We start from the raw sequence: 21,198 nt of genomic DNA, 5'->3' as shown, positions 1-21,198 counted from the left end.
TATTGGGATATATTGACTTAAAAGAAGTCCAGTTTGGACACACATTTGATGTACTCGTTGTACACAAATACACCCCCATGCATGCACACCAGGGGCGTAGCCAGAATAATCTTTTTAGGTAGGCCTAGAAAAGTATGGATAGGAATCTTTTCAGTTTTTTCTACTTATTTACTTTGCGATGTGCCCCCGGTGCATAATTTTTCTGAGATTTTTCGTTTTTGGGTAGGCCTTTGATCAACGCCCCTGATGCACACACCCACAAAAAGTCTCACATAGTGTCTGTGCAGTCCTTTACGACTTCCATAGTGTCTTCTGGACAAAATGTCTCATTTGTCATAAAATTCCATCTGTAAGATTAGTTCAGAGGGTCACAATTACAATAGATGCCATTTTACTTTATGCAATGACATCCACAGACAAATTGATTTTAAGGGATTTTAAATCTGACATATTTACTTTTGAAAGGCTAGCCTTTTTCATTTCTTTGAAAGCCTGTCTGTGTGGGTGCAGACTAAGATTAATTAATCTGGTAGTTCATTCGTCATGGAAGGCAGATATGCCATTCATCTTTAAACTAAAGGGAAGAAAATGTAAAAGTCAATTAATAAAAGCATAGTGTACTATGTTTTGACTTTACTTTATTCATGAAAATGCTTTCCACTGTAGAGGATTGTATGCTTATGTTCTGGTGCAGTGAATCTGACAAGTTATTAGAAATTAAAAGAATCAGTATACCCTTGTTTAATTGTTTGAATATAGCTGTAGTATAACCACAAGTGGAAACAAAAATTCCCAAATCATCATACATTAAGAAAAGACAACATTTATTAAGTCAAAATCCAACCAGACTTATTACTAGAAGAACATGCAAATCCAGCATTCACAAGTTCTCAACAAGACACAAAGGACATGCATATCAAAGTTGGATTGTGTAATTGCAGTGTGATAAAGAACAAGTCCAAGTAATTCACAAAAATATATTCTAAGACAGCAGAAACGTGAGTGTATTTAATGATTATATGAGTGTATGTATTTGGCCCAGCTACAGTGAGAGGCATGGCAGTCAAAAAACCTGTCATGTATTTCTAGTTGTCTCCCAGTCCTCCAAACTGTTTGACCCCAGCCTGTTGCCCTTCACCACCCACAATCCTGTTAATGGGGATGATCTTCATGGTGGTCTCCTTCATAGAGTACCAGCGAGAATGCCAGGTGGCCCATATGATTCCGTTGTCATAGCCGAACTCGCCGGCATCCTTCTCTGTGTACTTCCCACCTGGGACAGGAGCAAGGTTGTTATATTATTAAATGGGAGAGTCCAATGTCCTTTAAACCAAACTACATGAATTTCACATGTGCACACACGTTACATGTGATTAAATAACATACATTTTACATGAGCACGCGCATGTTCATGAATTTCAGATGTGCACATGTAAGTTCTCGTGTGGTTAAACTAAATCACATTGTATTCCATATAAGGCTGTAGTCACCTGCCTGTAGCCTTCATTACTGACAGAGAAACATCTTTGACAACAGACTATTGAGGATGAAGTATGGATGTTTACAAACTGGAGCCATGTGGGTAGAGTACCTACCCATGTAGTATTTGCCATTGAGGTGACCGGCGTGGCACCGGTTCATCCACCACCCAGACCCGTCCTGGAGGGCACAGTTGCCCTGGAACTTGTCGTTGTCCTTTTCGGCCGTACTGAACTGCATGCCATTGTGCGAAGTGTAGAACTTGTCGCTGGGGTCATCGCCAAAGTCAAAACCGTCAAATGCATCGCCAGCATCACCTCCGTGGTAGTAGGCATAGGTAAGGCGGTACATGTCAACCTCTGGCCCCACTTTGAACATAGCATAGTCGGCATACCTGATGCAAAGACGAAGACAATTAAATTAAAGAATGGACACTGCAACTTAATTTAAAGCAACTGGAGGTTGGAAGGTAGCTTTTCATCCATGCAAAAACAAAAGAAAATATATCACAGATATTTATGGTACATGAATACAATAAATACAAAATCTAATGGTACACTGGTGTACAGATACTATGATAGCAGTACATACTTTGTGTTCCCCTCCCAGTCAACAAGCTCTATCCGAAGCACATAGGGGATGGAGGACTGGGTGGAGAGTAGATGGATCTTCTCATTGCCAAGCCAGAACTCGGTTTTGTCATCAGGGGAGAGGTAGCCAAAGCCCTCCTTGTACTGTATCCAGTCCTTGCTGAAGTCCACACTTCCATCACGTCTCTATAGACAAAAAGAGGGTGAACATATGGGTTACGCTGTTATGCTTTTGTTCTTCAGCCAATACATGTTGGTGGAGACGTCACCTACCCTCTGCAGGACAGTGAAGCCCCGTCCAAAAGAGTCAATCTCACAGTAGACCACAAAACTCTCTGTGGCCTTCACTGGCTTCACATAGTACAGCCCACTAGCAGTGGCTCCTTTGTTGGCAATATCCTGACAATCTGGAGTCAAATAGACAATGTGAGTTGTGAGATGACTGATGAATAGTTCAGATTAAGATAGATCAGATTTCAGACTCCAACCACTGTACGTTGTTACTTTAAATGGACCCTTCTGCCATTTTAGAGCGAATCCTCTGGCAAATGCCGTGCCATGCACACAAGAGTGCATTCTACTCATTTAACAAGGAGCACATTATTTTGTCCCCAAATAGATCAAAAATATAAATTGGTTCTCGAAACATTTATTTACACCAGATGTGGGGAACTCTAAGAGAGCTCTTGCAAAATGGAAGTGACCTGTAGGTTGTTGCTGCTTTTACCTTTGCCAGTAGTAGGCTTTATCTCAACTGTGTCCTTGCATGGCTCTTTGCATTTTTGTTCCAGTTGGACAGACAGCTGTTTGAGATCCAACATCGCCCTCTTGTTGGAATCTAATGCCGATAGAAGTTCACTAAAAAAAGATGAAATAGATTTAATTATGCTAGGTAGCACTTTATTTTTGATGGGTACAGCTCTGTCATAGACCATTTGATTAAGAGGTCTCAAATCCCCTCCTTCACATTACTTTAGATAAAAGTGTCTGCTAAGTGAATATATTTCTTACATTGAATTTAATATTATGGGTGAATAATTTTTTTAATAATCTAAATTCTGTTGCACAGTACAAATTATGTACCAGTATAGCCTGTTCAGCCATTCTATTGTTCTCTAGAGGCCTTTTAATGCATTCAGATTAATACTTGAAAGATACACTCAGATGAATACTGATGAGGCTTACTTGATTTGCAGTTCTTGTGTTATGATGCTCTTCTCAAAACGCAGGACATCATCCAGCATGCTTGATGACTTCTTAAAGTAGTGATCTAAAAAAATAAGCAATGCAAAAGTTAAAATCTATGGTTACCGCCAATCTGCACACACACATATACACACTCAAACACACCCCACCTTATGAGGACAGATTGAATTGAAGTCCAGTACAATTAGTCTCAGTTAGAAAAGTGACTTTCAGCTATGTACATGCCTATTCCACATTTCTCTCAATTTCCACTATCCCAGCACAGTCATGCAACCCTATGAAATGATATATTTCTGTTACCTGGCTGGGAGCTCTTCTGGGCTGACATGACCGAGTCCTTCATGTAGATCACTGTTGCCTCGGCTCCTTTTGTCTGATTGGTTATGTCAGCCAGAATCCTATCCATGTCGTCCAGGTCCCGGTCCACCTCTGGCTTGTACTTGTGAAGGTAGTCGGCTACTCCACATGTGGTGGGGCAGTACGTGCCCTATGAGGAACAGAGGAGACGTGGTCTAAGGCGATGGGACCCACCTACATGTATGTGTTCTGACAGCTCATGGGATACATTTCTGCACTCCTGATCATGTGGTGTTTTGACAAGTCGGGAGCTGTCAAACTGTTTGATAGTTGGACAGTTGTTAGTATTTTGACAGTATTTTGACATTCAAAGCACGTCATGTGCCGTTCGTCTAAAGGCATACGGGATGAGAGAGCATTGTACACTACATGTACGAGCATAGTGTCACTCTAGAGCACCTTCACAACACCAAGTTGAGAACAACATATGGGAAAAAGTCAATTCACATTTGAACATATCTATTTAATTCAAGAAGTTTTGCACATTAAATTGGCACACAAGGTGTGTGAACATACTTACAAACTGGTCGCTCTGCGTGCATGACTGGGGACATGCCTGATTGGAAATCCCATCTCCTCTCATTTGCTACAGGAAAAAAACAAAAACAGAACATCATTTTAGACTACCACTGCTGACAACCCGAAAGTGCCCCCCAGACAAAAAACCCTAACACATTTAACTTACAGCAGAGGAGAAGGAAAATAGCATTAAAATTCCCACTGCTGTTGACAGAAGTGATGAAGCCATTTGTCCTTGGCCACCGTTAGTGGTGTTGACCTGTTGCAGAATGAGCGGTTCTCTGGACCCTCCGCTACTTTTATCCGATCAAGGTCCTTGGTCCTGCTGATAAAGAGTCCATGTGTACACATACCTGCTCATCCCACTCATAACCTCCCCCGCAAAATGTTTAGGACAACGTTATGACTCATCTGTCCACTATTCAACATTTCCCCCATGTTGCGGGGATAGGAATCAGAAATAACAAATGTCACCCAATCAGCAAGTCACCTGCTGGTCTTGATGTTTCGTGACACTACAAGCAAGTCTGAAAAACATTACTAAGCATATCTTACAATGTATTCCATAGAACTGATGAGAAACCTCCACATCAATATATGACCAAGCCACAGTTTGTTTCAATCATAGTCATTTGCAGGGTGTGCAATATAACATCCTTATTTGTATTTATCATGTTTCCCTTCGTTGAAAAGACCGATCATTATTAATTATGGGTACTCAAAGCATAAACAGACCTTAAGTAATGTTGAAAGATTCTGTGGTAATATACTGATAAGGTATTCTTAGAGGTATCACTGAATACTGTGAACAATCATTCTGCTTGAAAAGTCCTAGTTTATAAAGCTTAGTAACTGAAAATACTCTTCCTATTTAATTTGAGTCATTGGTTGAACAGTGAATGGCTGTGCCACAGCCTCTCTCTTGAGCTAATCATTACCATCAACATAACATCTCTATTTCAAACATGGACAGACGTTTTATCAGTCTGTCAACAACATAAGAACATGAATCAGAAAAGTAAACTGTTCCTGGTCTCCTTATGTCTGGCATCATTTTGATCTTTGATACCATTAAGGGTTCTACCTAATTCTCATCTTAACATTAATAATGCAACAATGTGTATGTTAGAGGACATTTTACATTTGTGGTTCCTTTCTTTTTGGTCATTCAAATGATTTTATAGGTCTTATTGAATCCTTACAAAGCTAACACTAAGAATGCCATGATTACACTTAGAAACCACTAGTGGGCGTTGAGCTTTCACTGCTTGCATGATACTGAAGTACAAGCTGGAAAGCAAGACGGATTAAGATCACAAACTAAACCTTGACCCCCCCCTTTTTAAATCATTAAAATCCGCATCACTTCTCCTCATCTCTGAATTGGTTGGCTAGTGAGTTTGTGTTTCTCCAGCTCTGCTACACTCAAACCACAGAGATCAACGAGGAAGGTGGAGAGGATGGACACTGTGTTAGCCATGGAGTGTTTGATGTACATACATCAACATTGATTTGGCAAGAGCAGGTCATCCCTAAAGGCTTTTGGTCATGGTGCTTTTGATTGACAGGTTCCATATTCTCCCTGACAGAAGGAATGGTCCTTTCATCCAGTAACAGCATGACGAGAACTGATATCGAGACAGATATTGACAGTGAATGTCAACAAAATCAATTAAGTGATTTGATTTGAAATTTGTTATTATATGCAACTGCCCTAAAGTCCCACTTATTATTGTTTCAGTAAAAATGTGTCGATTTGTTTGTTTCCCTTTGCCTAGGGGTTGAACATGTTTCCATGGCCTGCTCTGAGAAGGAACGAAGCAGCTTTTTGACAGGCTTAAGCTTTTCTCCTTCATTCTTGAATAACTCTCTCACAAGAAATTAACATTGTAAAGAGAAATGGAGAGAGAACACTCTTAGCATGGAACTAAGAGGAGAAAAGCAACATTTCTATTTTCAATGGAACCCTTAAACAGTGCTTGCGTAAGTGGCACAGTTGTCCCCTTGTGGAGACAATGCACTGTGTCCTGAGTACTTTTTCTGACGTCAAAGTGTGGAAGAAAATGTTGGCGCGGTATGCAGTAGCGTAACTCCTACGTCTTTATACCCAGACAAAAGGACAATAAAAAAAAGATATACATACACTAGTAAAAAGTCTTATAATGGAGTACACTCGCCCAGAGCCCTGGACTGAAGTAAAACAACATGTGTATCCTTTGGTAAAAGGCCTAACCTGTCTTTAAGAAATCCAGACCTGTATCTATCAAGAATTGTAATCCCTAGCCTACATAATTTTTTTCATCATAAACTTGTAATACTCTTTGTGTTGCTCAAGGCAGCTTTGTACAAAGCTCGACAAACTGATAACTGTGATTACACACAAAAGCTTTCGGACAAGACGTTGGGCACCCAAGCTTCACTGTAATTGGCCGTGGAATGTATTTGCAGCTAAATTCTAGGATAGAAACAGATGGCCATTTGCATCTGGCAGTTAGACAGTGAACATTGTCATGGATTATGTCCTCAAGCTTCGGGGGAAACTAATAGTTTATTTAAGTTCACATGGAAAAGCACTACTGTTTGTGTTTATGAATCAAAAACCCACATTGTAGGCATCTGAGGTCCAAGAAGTACACATGTCTTTAGACTGTAAATCTGTATTATTGTTTTGTCTTGAGTGCTTTACCAGTAGCCTATCGGTATAACTCCTCTGGGTCTTGCTATGTGTGACACAAAGGACAATATGCCATTGAACACTTGGCACCATAACTTGGTGTGACATGCAGAGACACATTAGAGTTATACTGATACCTCAAATACATTGTTGTAAATGTACAATGCATGTGCACCGTAATGAGAGGCTTGCCGTATTCAGGTTACAAGTTCAAAGTCTCCAAAACCTTGTATCAGCCAGTATTTAAGCCGTACCTAAGATTTATTTCCATGGGTTAAGAAATCGCAAAGAATGAATTGGCGTCTGTACCATTCAGTGCACTTAACTGCTTTGTGTGCAATGTAATGTGGTCTACAACAGCATAATACAATTATTGAATATTCAGTTTTGGCTGTGGATCCTGGTGTGCCACCCTAAGATTTTCTAGTTCAAAACATCCATGAAAAGGTCAGTGCAGCGTTTTTTGCTTCAGGCATAGAGGCCTCAGCCCTCTTGGTCAGACCTGGAGATGACTCTGCCTTCAAAGGAACATATAGTTGCTGGCACACGTGGAAATCCCAGAAGGTTGTGGCATTACACTCAGATTTCTGTCTTTCAACCCCTTCAAACTATGTTGGAAGGACGACCCTCACTAATATCCCTTGCCGACTGCCTTTGGCTCTCCACACCAAAACAAACAGATGAGGTAGACTCGGTAGCATACAAGGTTCCATCTCTGGAACCTCCTGTGGGCACCTGGGTGATAAATCTCACTTGGCTACCTTTCTTTGACCTAGTTTTATTATGGGAGAGAAGTAGGCGCAAGGCAGATATAAGGCCAGGCTGACCTCAGACTGAACTGCAGGGTCTGTGAACCAAACAGTGCTGAACTCTGGCTGAACTGCCCTACATCTCCTTCTTCTCCTCCTCTTCTTCCTTGAGACACACACCAGATGGAAAACACTTCCCTTCCCTCCTGTCTCTATGAAGTGCTGTGAGGCCTCTCGCTGGCTAACCAATCGTACTCTGGTGTGCTATGGTGTTGGGAAATCACTGTTTCAAACACTAAGGTTCTTGAGAAAGATATTGTAAATACTGCATGAAAAAATGGCATGTAAACAAACAGGGGCCTTTCTATGTCCATTACTGTTCACTCTGGCAATCCGAATCATGAGAGACAACCTTGAATAAATAAATAAATAAATAACGTTCTTTTATTTTTCACACATTCAGGGGTATTGACTACTCTTGTCAATACCCACCGCCTCTAACAGTAAGCTGCTTGACATTTACAGTGTTTTGACAGCCAAAAAAGGTCAGGTGGAAAAAGGATAAAATCAATGTTCATAAAATCAAGCACTATTGAAACAAGATGCTATGATACCATACAACTTGTAGGTGCCAAATTAAGCCCACTCAGCAGTAAATATGAAGTGCATACAACACAAAAGGACGTGGACATAAAGCACAGACAGTACAGACAAAACACAATGGAGATACTGTTAAATAAACTGTCTGGGGATTCAGATGCCAATGCAGGCGAACAAACCTGCCAAGCCACAATGTGCAATGAACCATTTGACGTTTAGCCATGGAGGACACCTAGTGCTAAGAAAACCTTTTTAGCGTTGGTTAAACCGTTGGCTTTCACCTGCCATACGTGTGTTTCTTAGTCATTAACTCAAGTATACAGGGGTCAAGAACAAAGCTGACTAAGAATACTATTGGTGGCAATGGTAGAATTTAAGTTTAGAGTCCCCTTGTTAAAATATCCTCTGGTGGCCACAATGGGTCCATTTGACCATGGAATGAATCTGGCAGGAAGAAGGTCAAAGGTTTGTTTTAATGCCGCTGAGAGTTCAACTGATGGTCACAGACTGTAAGCCTGTTCAGCTGAAGGTGGTATGACCAACATTATTGCCGTCAAACATAGACTTACTGTTGTTTTTGCATACGAGTAATATGAATAACAATGGCAAAATGGCCAGCCTCATGTACTCTGAACACCATGTTATGTTAACATTTCAACTGCTTTTTCCATGTCAATAGCCAGTTGGAGTCAGCTCCTGACCTGAATTGGAAGTCACTGAAGAATGACCTCTCCTCTCCCATGTAATTAGCATCTTACAAATTCCAAGATGGTCAGTGACCATCATATCCCCAACCATGTGTTTTGGTTACCAACGGGGGTTAGAAGTTCATGAGCAGGCCTGGAATTCAATTGGCCCCTTTCTTTGTATACTTTAGGTTGAATCAAGTAAATAATGTGGTCTTTGTTAAAACTGCAGGCCGGCTTGAGCCACTGCCAAACACTATTGAAACTCTGTAGCTGTTGATATCAAGGTCCTTATGATTTTTCACCTGGCACACCTGCTTTGTCAACAATGACAGTTCATTAAGACATCTGTTTATGGTTTCAGAATCAGAATCAGAATCAGAATCAGAAAGGGATTTATTCGCCATGAAAGTTTGCACAGACAAGGAATTTGCTTTGGCAGGAAGGTGCATACAATAAACATATACCTAAAATTTAAATATGTGGACTAACTATACTAAGGGTACATAAACTAGCAGTACTAAGTGGGATAAATATAAGTTGCCGTAAATTACAATATAAAAATACAAAAATACAAATATTACAAAAAATACAAATGTACAAGATACCATGTTGTGGTGCAGTGCAAAAGCAGAGTGTTTTAAGCAATAAGTCATTTGAGTCAGTGTGGTCCCTTGGCCTTGTTGAAGAGGCCAACAGCGGAAGGGAAGAAACTGTTTTTGTGGCGTGAGGTATTGGTCCTGATAGACCGCAGCCTTCTGCCGGAGGGGAGTGACTGAAACAGGGAGTGTCCAGGGTGGGAGGAGTCGGCCACAATCTTCCTCGCTCGCCTCAGGGTCCTCGAGGTGTGCAGGTCCTCGAGGGTAGGCAGATTGCAGCCAATCACCTTCTCAGCAGTACGGATGATACGCTGCAGTCTGCTCTTGTCCTTGGCAGTGGCAGCAGCGTACCAGACGGTGATGGAGGAGGTGAGGATGGACTCAATGATGGCTGAGTAGAAGTGCACCATCATTGTCTTTGGCAGGTTGAACTTCTTCAGCTGCCGAAGGAAGTACATCCTCTGTTGTGCTTTCTTGATGAGGGAGCTGATGTTCAGTTCCCACTTGAGGTCCTGGGAGAGGATAGTGCCCAGGAAGCGGAAGGACTCCACAGTGTTGACTGGGGAGTCACACAGGGTGATGGGGGTGAGTGGGGCTGTGTTCCTCCTGAAGTCCACAACCATCTCCACTGTCTTAAGAGCATTGAGCTCTAGATGGAAGGAGCTCCTTCCATCACTAGAGGAGCTCCTTCCATCACTAGATGGAAGGAGAGATGAACTAGAGAGAAACTAGAGAGTTTTTGCACTTCACGTGCAAATAGCTGTTAAATCGTGTCTTTTATGTAGGTTGATTTTATGGACAAAGCTGGTCCCTGGGAACTAAATGTTTAAAGGCTTTAATTTAAGGTGTCACAAAAGGAGTTTTTTTAATGTAAAAACATTCATGATGTAAAATTGAAGCCTACAGGATTACAAGGTAATCTGCTCTGTGGAATGTTACTTCTCATCCTATGCCTGTCTAGAGCACAACTGGGTCATTTGGCTAACACTCTCTTCATAAAGGTCCCAGATTAGAGACAGAACAGACTGACCACTGTGGGTCCACACACAAGGGCAAATTGTCCACAATGTCTCTAAGAGTCAATGAGCTTATTCCACCTACTTAGACTCTTACATTTCACAAACCAGACCCAACATGTTTTTCTGCTCATTAATATATCCAGGTCAAGGACTAAACATTTAAATATTAATATTTGTTAACCCACTGGTATAGGTTCATAATAGGAAATACGCTTAATTGACGTTTATACAGTACGTAATTACAGTTATTGTCTGGACTATTACTGGAATTATGTTCAGTTCCGTGCAGTTCTGTAGAAACCAATAACACGTGCAGATAATACGTAAACTAAATTCCCTAGACAGTTTATGATGGATAAAGAAAACAGCCATGCACACGTGCAGAATAAATGCTATGGGAATAACAGTGGTGGCCAATCGTCTATCCAGGATTGACCTCTAACATCACTGCTCCCTCCTATGGTGTACTTGAGGATATAAATCCCAAGACGCCTCCACCCTCCCACAAAACTTTCTCTTAAACTTGCACGATGCTTGACTCGTTAAGGTTCCTGGTGGAGAAGCTATCCATTATCTCACACTTTAAACTTGTTGAATTTTGGTCGTCGGGCAGGCAGCAGAGGGAACACAAAGAGCGCGAAACGCACGGTCGGGTACCGACTCTGAGAAGAGGAGACCTATTAGAAGTTCCGCGAACATTGTTTACCCACTTCGGAATCTATCTTGGCGACAACAAAGTTGCCCATCTGATTCCTGACATAATGCCCGTGCTAACTAAAGATGACGCTTTAATAAAAACAACTATCACAAACAAGAGACTGATCCTTGGTTGCATTTACAAAAGCGCCACGGTGCGCATGGACACCTTGGAGGACTTTGTGTACGGCTCAAAAATCAGGGTTAACCATACGGATAAATCGAGAAAGGTGCAACCGTTTCCAAATGAAGGTGTTGCTAAGAGGGCTGAAGAACTCATTGGGTCAATTCCTTACAGTTTGCTATGGAATAATTGTGAACATTTTGTCACGTACTGCAGATACGGCACAGCGACAAGTCAGCAAACAGAGATGGTAGCTATACTTTCCAGAAACATTTACACTTCTGGAATTGGTTCATTCTGAACATTTCATTTAACTTTATTGCTTCTGTTGCTGATTTTCCTTCTGATTTGCATATACATTCATAACCATTATTAGGGCTTAATCGACATCGAAAAACAACGTGATTTCAAAGATTAAAACATAGGTCTTAATTTGCATAGTCTTTAGTCAATTTCCATGATAATGCAAATCTTAGGAATGTTTTGGTTTAAATCGAATGATAACATTTGGAAATTGCGATTGATATGAATATATATATTATATATTTAATATATTTGCCTACAGTTGGCCTACAGAATGCATGAGACTCATGCGATGTACTTCCATTGCAGTTCTGCAAGTGTCTGAAATCAATCATCAGAGACCAGAGAAGTGTAAATCTTACAGTCCTCCTGGGAATGATTTCCATCATCTGCTTCGGCCTAGCGCCCTCGACTGCATTACCCACAATTATTATTCCATTTATCCTGTGGATGGCGGGCTGAAGAGCAGAGGACTCCAAACTCTATGGACAATTAATTACACTATGACATGACGCTTTGTCATGGGTAGACCTTGGAATCCCTTACAACACCTAACTCTTTCCCCAAATGCTTTTATAGATGACGGCTGAAACATAAATCAGCCTATTTTTCTTTCAGATTTTTATTTTTGCATCCTGTACTAGAGAGAATAAATGTCATATATAATTAAAGTTTGTTGTTAAAACCAAGTTGAATACTTATGCACAGCTAAAAACATGAATCCTGATCTTGTTTCTGATTATCTTTTACAAAAGAGCTTTTATAAAAGCTCTGAGGCTAACCTAAACATAATTGGCTGTGTTCATGTATCAATGAGTATTTCAGGAAACCATAAACTGAATATTCACGAGAAGCATCAAAACATGTCCCCTTGACAGCAATTTATTTTATAAAGGCTAATTGAAGTAATTGGTTCAGGCAGACATTTTTTATTTTAGTTACTCTTAAAGTTTGAAAAATAATGTCAATGTTGATGTAGGCCCAATGAGCTACTGGGATCCAAGTATCACCCCTTTATGCACATGATACATACTGTAAGATTTTTAAATTGTAAATAAATTTTATTTTTATATTAGGCTACTTTCTGTGTACTCACAATAAAAGCCTGTCAATTATGACAATTCTATATGATACAGTGCAATGTGTAGGCTATAGAGCAAATACAATTTTTTTTACATCAAAATGCATTGAAAATAACTGAAATGTAAATAAAAATGATTATGAAATGAATCTTTGTTGCATTTAATTCGGTCCCTACTTCAAAATAAAAGCTGATTTGGCCACCTAGGGTTTCAATATCTCATTCAGAACCACATAGATCTGTACAATAAGAAGTGTCAGTAATGTTTTCCACATTGCAGTCATGATCACATAGGCCTTTGTTGCCTTCCCTTTCACAATAATTTATTAGGGGGTCACGTCAACATAATTAAACCATTCTGTTCATACCTACAGATCTGAAACCTTCTAAACTAGGATTTTGTTTCATAAGAATTACACAAGATTTATTTTTGCAAGATTTCCCAACAAATTCTTTAAATAGACCACTTGCCCTATTTAAATGGTAAATTGCATCTAGGTTGTGAAATTGAGTCCTCCAAGCAAACATGTGCAATTGAATAAGCACCTTTATTTGTGAGAAAATCTCATAGAAAAATTGACTAATCTCTAATCCCAGCATACAAGCTCCTCCCAAAACTCAGCCAAATAAAAACACAAGAGGAAGCCTAAAATTCCTTGTATTTGCCATCATGTTCCCTCTTCAACTCCTCAACCTTTTCTTCACGGCCTCCACACTGGAGGACAAGAACCTTCCGACCCCAGATCCAAGCCTTTTCAAGCGTGGGGATCTGCTGGAGGTCCCTAGGACCATGTTCACTCACTTCGGTATCTACCTGGGCGATGGCCGTGTGGCCCACCTCATCCCAGACATCCTACCTCTGATCACCAAGAACAAAGGTGCCATCAGCACCATGGTGTCCAACACCCGTTTGATACTGGGGTCCATCGCCAAGGTGGCGAGTGTCCGGGTGGACTCCCTGACCGACTTCGCCTACGGCTCGGAGATCCTAGTCAACCACACGGACAAGCTATGCAGCCAGCCTCCCTTGGACGGGGACGAGATTGGCAGGAGGGCGGAGAAGATGATGGGCTCAGTCACCTACAGTCTGCTGTGGTACAACTGTGAACACTACGTCATGTACTGTCGCTACGGGATGGCCATCAGCTACCAGACCTACCAGGTAGGCAGGAGAGGGACACAGGAACTCATTGTGCCATGGATCTTTCTCATGTATTCCGGACAGCATACAATACCTTCTATTTCTGTCAGGTTGTATTTTCTATGACAGATGTATTCTGTGTTAGTGATTTCAAGTGAATAGCCCTGGTCTCCTTTAGTCTTCTACTGTTCCCTCCATTCTATTCTATTGTATTTAACTGATGTCCAAATTAAGGACAGCTCCATTTTTGATTGGGTTGAGTAATTGGGGGTGGACTAGAGCGCCTAGTTGTAGAAGCTTTTTAAGGTCTTCAAATATAGTTACAGTATGTAGCAAAGGGATGAGTAAAGTAACATGATGGGAATTGTTCTTAAACGTTTTGACTGTGGGAAATCTGTCTAATACTGTGAAGGATTGTATGGGAAACTTCTGTGCTTATGTCACAAGCGAAATAAGCTAATCTGAATGTAAATTCCAGGGAATGCAGTTGATGCAACCTTCTTTCAGAAGCCTATTGCATGTTGATCGGACAGGATTTAAATTGCTGTTTCATGCTGACATTGATTTATTATTTTTGGTGCAATAGTGTTGTTTGTTTTAAACAATAGTTTTGTTTGACTAATAGCATAAAACATTTCAATTACATAACACTTTAGTGATTATCAATATATATAAAAAAAATCCTATTTTATGGGTAATATTTTTCAGAAGACTGAAAAGTAATGTAATCATGCATCTCAATTGTCATATTACATGACCGATAGCAGTAAATAACCTTAACTTCCAGGCCTCACAGCCAAAGTAAGCTTGGCACTGAGAAAAAAGACAGTTTGTATTGTACTTTAAGGCATACAAAGTTACAAACTAAGTTGAACTCACAAAGCCTACAACACTGGTGAGCAGCACCATCTAGTGTTATTTAGCACCTACAAGTAAGTAGGCATAAGTAACTGTCTCAAAGCAGTGGGATTTGATTACATAGTTATAATAAAACAGTATAAATATGATATTAATTATCACCGCCCTTTAGATTAAGTTTCATATGTCTATACTGTATAAATACCACAAATTATAATAAATTATCCAACTAGGTTAACAAAGTAATAATTCTGTCTCTTGCAGTTCTGTACGGCAACCAGGAAAATCTTCTGCAGCAGGATGAACGCCTACCTGACGGCCTTCTGTAGTATGGCCACACTGTTCTACCTGGGCTGCCTGACGCCACTCACCACTCTACCCACCCTCGTGCTCCCTTTCACCATCTGGATGGCATCTTAAAAGGACTGCAAACAAAATGGCTGACGTCAAAAGACTCTAGAATAGAATGGCAGAATGTTTACTAAGAGTGGAAACTAAGCTCTATGGGAAAGGACAGATTGAAACTGGCCGTGGAAGATAACAAATTGGTGTTGAATGCATTAACTAAACTTTGTTTTAATTATTATTTAGTTACAGTGGAAGTTACGAGTTTAACTTTTAGTTCCATAGGCTTGGGTGCATCCTTTTAAATAGCAGAACATTCACTGTGGTCCTGGTAATGACACAAAGACAAGCCATGTTTTCTCTTATGTGGAAAACTGTGTAAATGACTGTAAAAAAGAAGAAACTGATAATATTTTTAGTTGGTTTGGACAACGTGCAATACATTTTTGTATTCCCTGTAACATGGCGTACTGATGGTCACTGACTTTCAAGTAAATTGCCCTGGTCTCCTGTAGTCTTCTACTGTTCCCTAATGATCCCAGTACTGACAACAAGATGGTTGGGTGACAAGAAAGACTGTCTCCTGCTTAATGCATTAATTTCTAGGTCTCTTATTTACTTATGGATGAATTAGTGGTGCACATCCTACAATTCTCTGAAAAGTAATACCCAGTAGCTTGGCATCCATGGCTAAATAAAACAATTACTCAGTGCTGTCCATGATTGGCACAGATAAACTGCAAGATGCATGGGAATGCTGTGAAATACGTCACGCATGTTAAAAGGCACACCAGGGATTTTCTCAATTATATATAATATCAAATCAGTTCAATTTCTGTCCATTGGGCTCCAGTAGACTGTAAATCAACAGAAACTGCCACTAACAGACAACAGAATTTTGCCAGTAGGCAATGTCAGTTTGTTTGTTCCTGCAGATAATTCAGATGCAACGGACCAATAGCTCTCAGAGCAGGGATGGAAAGAAGGGGAGGATATAAATAATTGCAAATCGTCAATGTGATCCTAATACTTTGGTAATTGACCGTACACTTGACTTTGACCTTATATGGCTTAGTGGATAGAAGGAAAATCATGATTTCAGTGGTGACACGTAAATTATACAATTAATTTAGATGATTGAACATGCGATTAAAGTATGTGAAGAATCTGTTGAGACAAATGTAAACATTTTACAACACGTGGTTGCAGGCATTTATATCCCACTGCTAGAGACAATTTATGTGCAGCAGAGCCTGGCTTAGTGCATTGAGGACAACATTCAGACAACATTATCTTCTAAGGAAGATGCTCATTAGAACCTCAAAACACAGTTCATGAAAATAATTAAATTTCATAATACACTGACCAAAAAGTGCACTGTACTTGTGTGTCTAGGTCAGGCTCAAAATACATCAGAACCATATTACTTTTACCCAAGCGATAATGACAGAAAAGTGCAGGTGGTTGCATGTGAGTGCAGTGGGAACCTTGCAATCTTCTCATTATAGCAGTCTGGGTGACATAAATGCAGTTCAAAATTCTGTCCATGTCTAATGGACCCAGGTTTCCTTCCATTCTCTCCACTTTCCCTCGATCTCAATCTACCTTTGTCTACAGCCCCCACCCTCCTCCCCATCTATCTCCAGCTCTCCTTCTCTTCCATTCGACCCTCTCATCTCTCCTCTCTCTCACCCTACCTCCATATCGAAGAACAGGTGGATGAAGCTACATGGACTATAAAGTAGATGACTGCAGGAAGAATAATCAACCCTCCTGCCCTTGCAGGGTATTAGCAGGACACACCACAAAAGGATTCCAGCAAGGGGAGATGAACAGATAACAGTCATAACAGTATATGGAATGGTGGCCAACAGTCAATAACTTGGCCTATACAGTCTGTATCCAATGTCTAATTAGTTTGTACTCAATTGTAGCTATAATTGTAGTACTCCTAACTGTATCTGTACGTAAGAAAATTAGATATTAGAAAGCTGACCAGCTTTGATCAGACTAAACATCTCCCTACCAGTTCTGAGCTTCACAACACATTGAATATGCCTGACTTTTACAACTACAAGTATGTAGGGGAATAATTGTATGACAAACATTGCCGTGGACGCGATTGTAGTCCTTACACTTCATTCTGGGAAAAAACACTTTATGTCAGGTTGTCCTTCCTTGCTCCATAAAAAACCTGCCAGATTCATGCCCTGTTCTGACCCTGGAAGAAGGCAGCCTGGCAGAGAGTAACTATAATGCATGATCGTTACCTAGAAGTCACGTTGTGGCAATCATCCAGACCAAAGAGAGCGGTATTGATTTTGTAGTAGAGGCAGTTCATGTCTATGATTCACTGGATCCATTAAGAAAGGAAAGCAGTGAGGTAACAGTCCTCCTGCTGAGTTTGAGGATACATCTCTGGCTTTGCAACAGCACTTCTATCTTGCAATGCGGAAGTGTCATTCAATTAATTGCAGTCATTACAGGTAGGATTGGAGCTTGCTAAGCACATTGTCAAATCTGAGGCTTTGTCATTCCAGTCTAAAGGTAGCACTTGGAAGGATCCAAGATTTTGAAACTTTTACACGGAGTAGACCAATGGCAGTGGGACTCACAAATGAGTTTGATTTAGGCCACTTCTTCTAAAGACCTTCTGTCTGCACACCATCTGTTACTGTTGTCCAGGCTGTTTGATAACACATGCTACGCTATGCATGGTTCTGGTTGAAGACTACATATTTGCCAGGACAGGACCTATCTGCCATCTATATCAGAAATACGTTCACCTATTACAAAGCAAAAATGTGTTTTATGCACCTACAAAAACTGTATTACCTCTGTTTCTCAAATCCTAAATGTTTTGTGTTATGAAATGTAAAATGTAAGCCCCCAAGCCATAGCCCCTTGTACAGTAACCTAGATTCATGCACCAAACGCAGATATACCAAATGGTCTTCTCATTGGGGTGGTATAATACATATTCATGGAAGAAACCTAGCAGAAATTTTGAAATCCCCTGGCTGCCGATTAGTCCGACTGAACAACTAAATTGTTCCCCTCACATGGGAAGACAGGAGGCAGGCAAAAAAAAATGAAAACAAAAGTGAAAAACGGGAGGGCAATAAAGGCCTCTCGAGTGCCCTTGTGCCCACATCGTTCTTGCTGCCTGGGTAATTTAAAATGGAGACAGTGCAGCTACAAGCAGCCTTGGCTTTATTAAAAGCGACTAGTAAATTCTGTGCGCCGGCATTGGCAGTAATTGTGATGGATTTTGTGGTGGAGATACGGTTGACCACACAGCACACAGCACAGGTCATTAGTGCTCGCCATGAGAAAGTGTGTGTGTGGTAATGTTAGGCTAAACTAATTACACGTGCGCTGGCAACACAGTGTAAGGCGCTAGCCATGCTACTTCTTCATCGTGTTACAAATACAAATGTACCTTAGTTATTTGCAGATGATTATGGTTGTGTTGATTTAATTTAGGGTTAGACAGAAAATGGAAATTGGAGGCAAGGTTGGCTTGAGAAGATCTGACCCTTTACCTGGCCTCCACAAACAGTGGGAAGAAAACACCTGCATTTATTTCAGTTGGAGCTGAGAAACTTAAAATAGTTTAGGCTACAGGGTCGTAATAAAGCGTCTGTCACACATGTTGGCAGTAAAGTCTTATATTTTTAAGCCGTAGAAATGCAGTGGCTGAGAACACATGTATACTACATGGCAGAGACTGGTTCTACATACAAAATAATATACACATACTGCATGTTTTATGTCCAAGTAAATGGCCTTGGATCTTTGTATGCCTCACCGTTTTGACCAAAACCACAGGAATTAATTTTAACTTAAAAAAGAAAACATATCCAGGCCAGAAATAAGTCTAATATGTTTCAATTACCAGACCAGAAATGAAAAAGGACGATACTCCATTTGAAACAATAGTGACAATACACTTTTCTATTCAGACAGCCCACCTGAATGAGCTTGGTCTATAATTGACAGGTATCTCAATAAGGGTAGACACAGAGAGGCCTAATTGTAAAACCCAGGTTACATTTGGGTCTTTGTGTCATTTAATAGACTAGATGTTGATCAACACTTCCTGACACTAAAGCTCTGTGTTGCTGGGAACATGGTTAATTAGGATACTTGGGAATGCTAAATCTACTGCTGGTGGGTAGTACAAAGACAGATGAGAAGTGAGCTATAAAAAATCCATTGTGGGTATTTAGGCATGCATCAGCCATTTCAGCCATAGATGGAACTTAATTACCGTCTAGATGGAAGAGAGAGATCAATAACAAATTACTCTTCTGTGGCCACCGCTCACTCCGAAAGGCCAAGGAATGGACATGGTAGTGCATTGTGCTGATATTAGTATGGATATCCTTTTTGTGTGTGCATGCTTTATCAGTGCAATATTCCTTTGAGACCTGACCCACAAGAAAAATACTATTTAGACTCAAGGAAAAAAAATGTTTCTCAGAGTTGCCCTGTGGGTAGAAAGAAATGCCAACCCACTAGAAATAAAGGGCTTTGTATTAGCAAAATCAGAGCATGGTCATATATGGTTGTTTTGCACTCCTTAAGGATATTTTCAATCCTTTGTGTTTGACAGACTTGCAGTGCCACTCGGGTAAATCAATCATTTTAAGTTATTGGGATACAATCCAAAAAGTTAATTAATAACTGAATATAAAACATAAAAATGTATGTTTTGAACTGAAGCATTGCTATTTGATGCTTTGAAAAATGCTGTCATCCTCAATGCTACATCATATCTAGTAACATGCAAGTATGAGTAATTTCAATGGTTAGAACCCATGCTGAAAAATTAAGCCCGAGCAGTGAACCTTATCAGTAATCTATGGGGAGCTTTAAAATCGCATTTATATGACGCTATCCAGACCAATGTGGCTTGTTTGTCTAAGGGGTCCACAAAACTCTCCTTACCGGACTGAAACCGATGGGGATTTCTCTGATCTAAAATGAGAAACGGGAGCTCCTTATTCCAGCGATGACATTCCTTATATACGAAGGTCAACTGGTCCCTAGACTTGTTGGAGTTGTATGCAGGGGTAAGACCTGCCTGAGCCTTAAGGACTAATGCATGTTATAATTGCCTTGGGGACCGCGCAAGCTTTCAACAAAACAAGGAAAGCTCTGAAGAAGCCTGTGAGCGCTGTGCTTCCCGGTTTGTGCCATTATATAACCATCTGCCTGTTTGCAAAGAGGGCATATTGGCATTAAGTCAAGGATGGAGACTGCTGGACAGTAACTTAATTTGGAGGATCACGTGTGGCCCTGGATGGTAATGGTGGCAACAGAATTAGCCAAACAATTATCACCAGTTAAAACCTGATATGAATCAAAGGCTCCCCATTGTTAGATAAACAAACTGGCATTGTCTTCCTAATTATTGCATTTCCTGAAACTGAGAAGAACTAACAGACCCCTTGGCCCCAAACACAAACACCTGTCCTCATCTGACCATTTTCCCATTGACAGCAGAGAAGGAAACAGAACATCTCTCATCTTGTTTTGTCCATCAATCATAATGTCCATCATCATAATCTGAGGATAGGGTGGGTAGTAAAAAAAACACCTTCATATCGATAAGTCTCTTTATAGAAAATCTTAAGACACATACTGTATGTATAACTACTGAACTCTGTAATTAAAAAAACATTGAAATAAAATAACATTAGGTGTGCCACAGTGAAATAGTATTAGGATAGCAACGTTTATCACTATAATTTACATTACAAAAAGAAAGAAAACTAATTTGCACCAGGTAGCTCACCTCATACGGTATTGGCTCCCTATGCTACTCGCTACTGGGTATTTGTTCATGTTGAAAACGGATATAAACATTATTTATCACGAGGCATAGAATTTCTCCCCAGAGGCTGGGGTTATTTTCGTCAAGAAAGGACGCCCCCTCTCTGTCATTCAACACGTTCTTCCTCGCTCAGGCTCTCCATCATCTGCTCAGACCAGAGCAGAGCGCATCTACTCAGACGCCGTGCGCCCTCATTGCGCGCGTACCTCATTGGAGAAAAAGCATGGCCTTTTGTCAAAATAACTATCTAGCCAGTTATTCAAATCAGTTATTTGTCGGGGTTCATATATACGCAGATCTTTGAAACTAATACTGTCCGATGCAATAAGA

At 40.4% G+C, this 21,198-nt stretch overlaps 3 protein-coding genes across 3 annotated transcripts; 2 read left to right on the top strand and 1 right to left on the bottom strand.

Annotated features, from left to right (window-relative positions):
- Window positions 1-621: 621 nt before the first annotated feature.
- On the bottom strand, window positions 622-4,380 carry fgg (fibrinogen gamma chain). The gene is made up of 9 exons (XM_067250601.1): window positions 4,318-4,380; window positions 4,153-4,218; window positions 3,576-3,762; window positions 3,255-3,339; window positions 2,797-2,927; window positions 2,343-2,476; window positions 2,071-2,255; window positions 1,596-1,873; window positions 622-1,273 (listed from the first exon to the last, which is right to left on the bottom strand). The coding sequence occupies exons 1-9, from the start codon at window positions 4,378-4,380 to the stop codon at window positions 1,086-1,088; spliced, it is 1,317 nt and encodes a 438-aa protein (XP_067106702.1). The 3' UTR covers window positions 622-1,085.
- Window positions 4,381-11,008: 6,628 nt separating this feature from the next.
- On the top strand, window positions 11,009-12,063 carry lrata (lecithin retinol acyltransferase a). The gene is made up of 2 exons (XM_067250840.1): window positions 11,009-11,548; window positions 11,911-12,063. The coding sequence occupies exons 1-2, from the start codon at window positions 11,009-11,011 to the stop codon at window positions 12,061-12,063; spliced, it is 693 nt and encodes a 230-aa protein (XP_067106941.1).
- Window positions 12,064-13,352: 1,289 nt separating this feature from the next.
- On the top strand, window positions 13,353-15,101 carry si:dkey-30k22.5 (lecithin retinol acyltransferase family protein). The gene is made up of 2 exons (XM_067250874.1): window positions 13,353-13,844; window positions 14,946-15,101. Exons 1-2 carry the CDS (start codon window positions 13,353-13,355, stop codon window positions 15,099-15,101), a joined length of 648 nt encoding a protein of 215 aa, XP_067106975.1.
- Window positions 15,102-21,198: the final 6,097 nt, after the last annotated feature.

The sequence above is a fragment of the Osmerus mordax genome, chromosome 14 (genome assembly GCF_038355195.1).
Source record: "Osmerus mordax isolate fOsmMor3 chromosome 14, fOsmMor3.pri, whole genome shotgun sequence".
Lineage (NCBI taxonomy): Eukaryota > Metazoa > Chordata > Actinopteri > Osmeriformes > Osmeridae > Osmerus > Osmerus mordax.
Note: the sequence above shows the minus strand (reverse complement) of the source record. Positions and strands in the feature narration are given on the sequence as shown.

Coding starts and splice junctions, on each gene's coding strand:
- lrata (XM_067250840.1), top strand. CDS start 11,009: ATGCTTGACTCGTTAAGGTTCCTGGTGGAGAAGCTATCCATTATCTCA. Junction 11,549..11,910: donor CAAGTCAGCAAACAGAGATG/GTAGCTATACTT, acceptor CTTCCATTGCAG/TTCTGCAAGTGTCTGAAATC.
- si:dkey-30k22.5 (XM_067250874.1), top strand. CDS start 13,353: ATGTTCCCTCTTCAACTCCTCAACCTTTTCTTCACGGCCTCCACACTG. Junction 13,845..14,945: donor TCAGCTACCAGACCTACCAG/GTAGGCAGGAGA, acceptor TGTCTCTTGCAG/TTCTGTACGGCAACCAGGAA.
- fgg (XM_067250601.1), bottom strand. CDS start 4,380: ATGGCTTCATCACTTCTGTCAACAGCAGTGGGAATTTTAATGCTATTT. Junction 3,340..3,575: donor CCAGAAGAGCTCCCAGCCAG/GTAACAGAAATA, acceptor TTATTTTTTTAG/ATCACTACTTTAAGAAGTCA. Junction 1,874..2,070: donor GACTGGGAGGGGAACACAAA/GTATGTACTGCT, acceptor TCTTTGCATCAG/GTATGCCGACTATGCTATGT.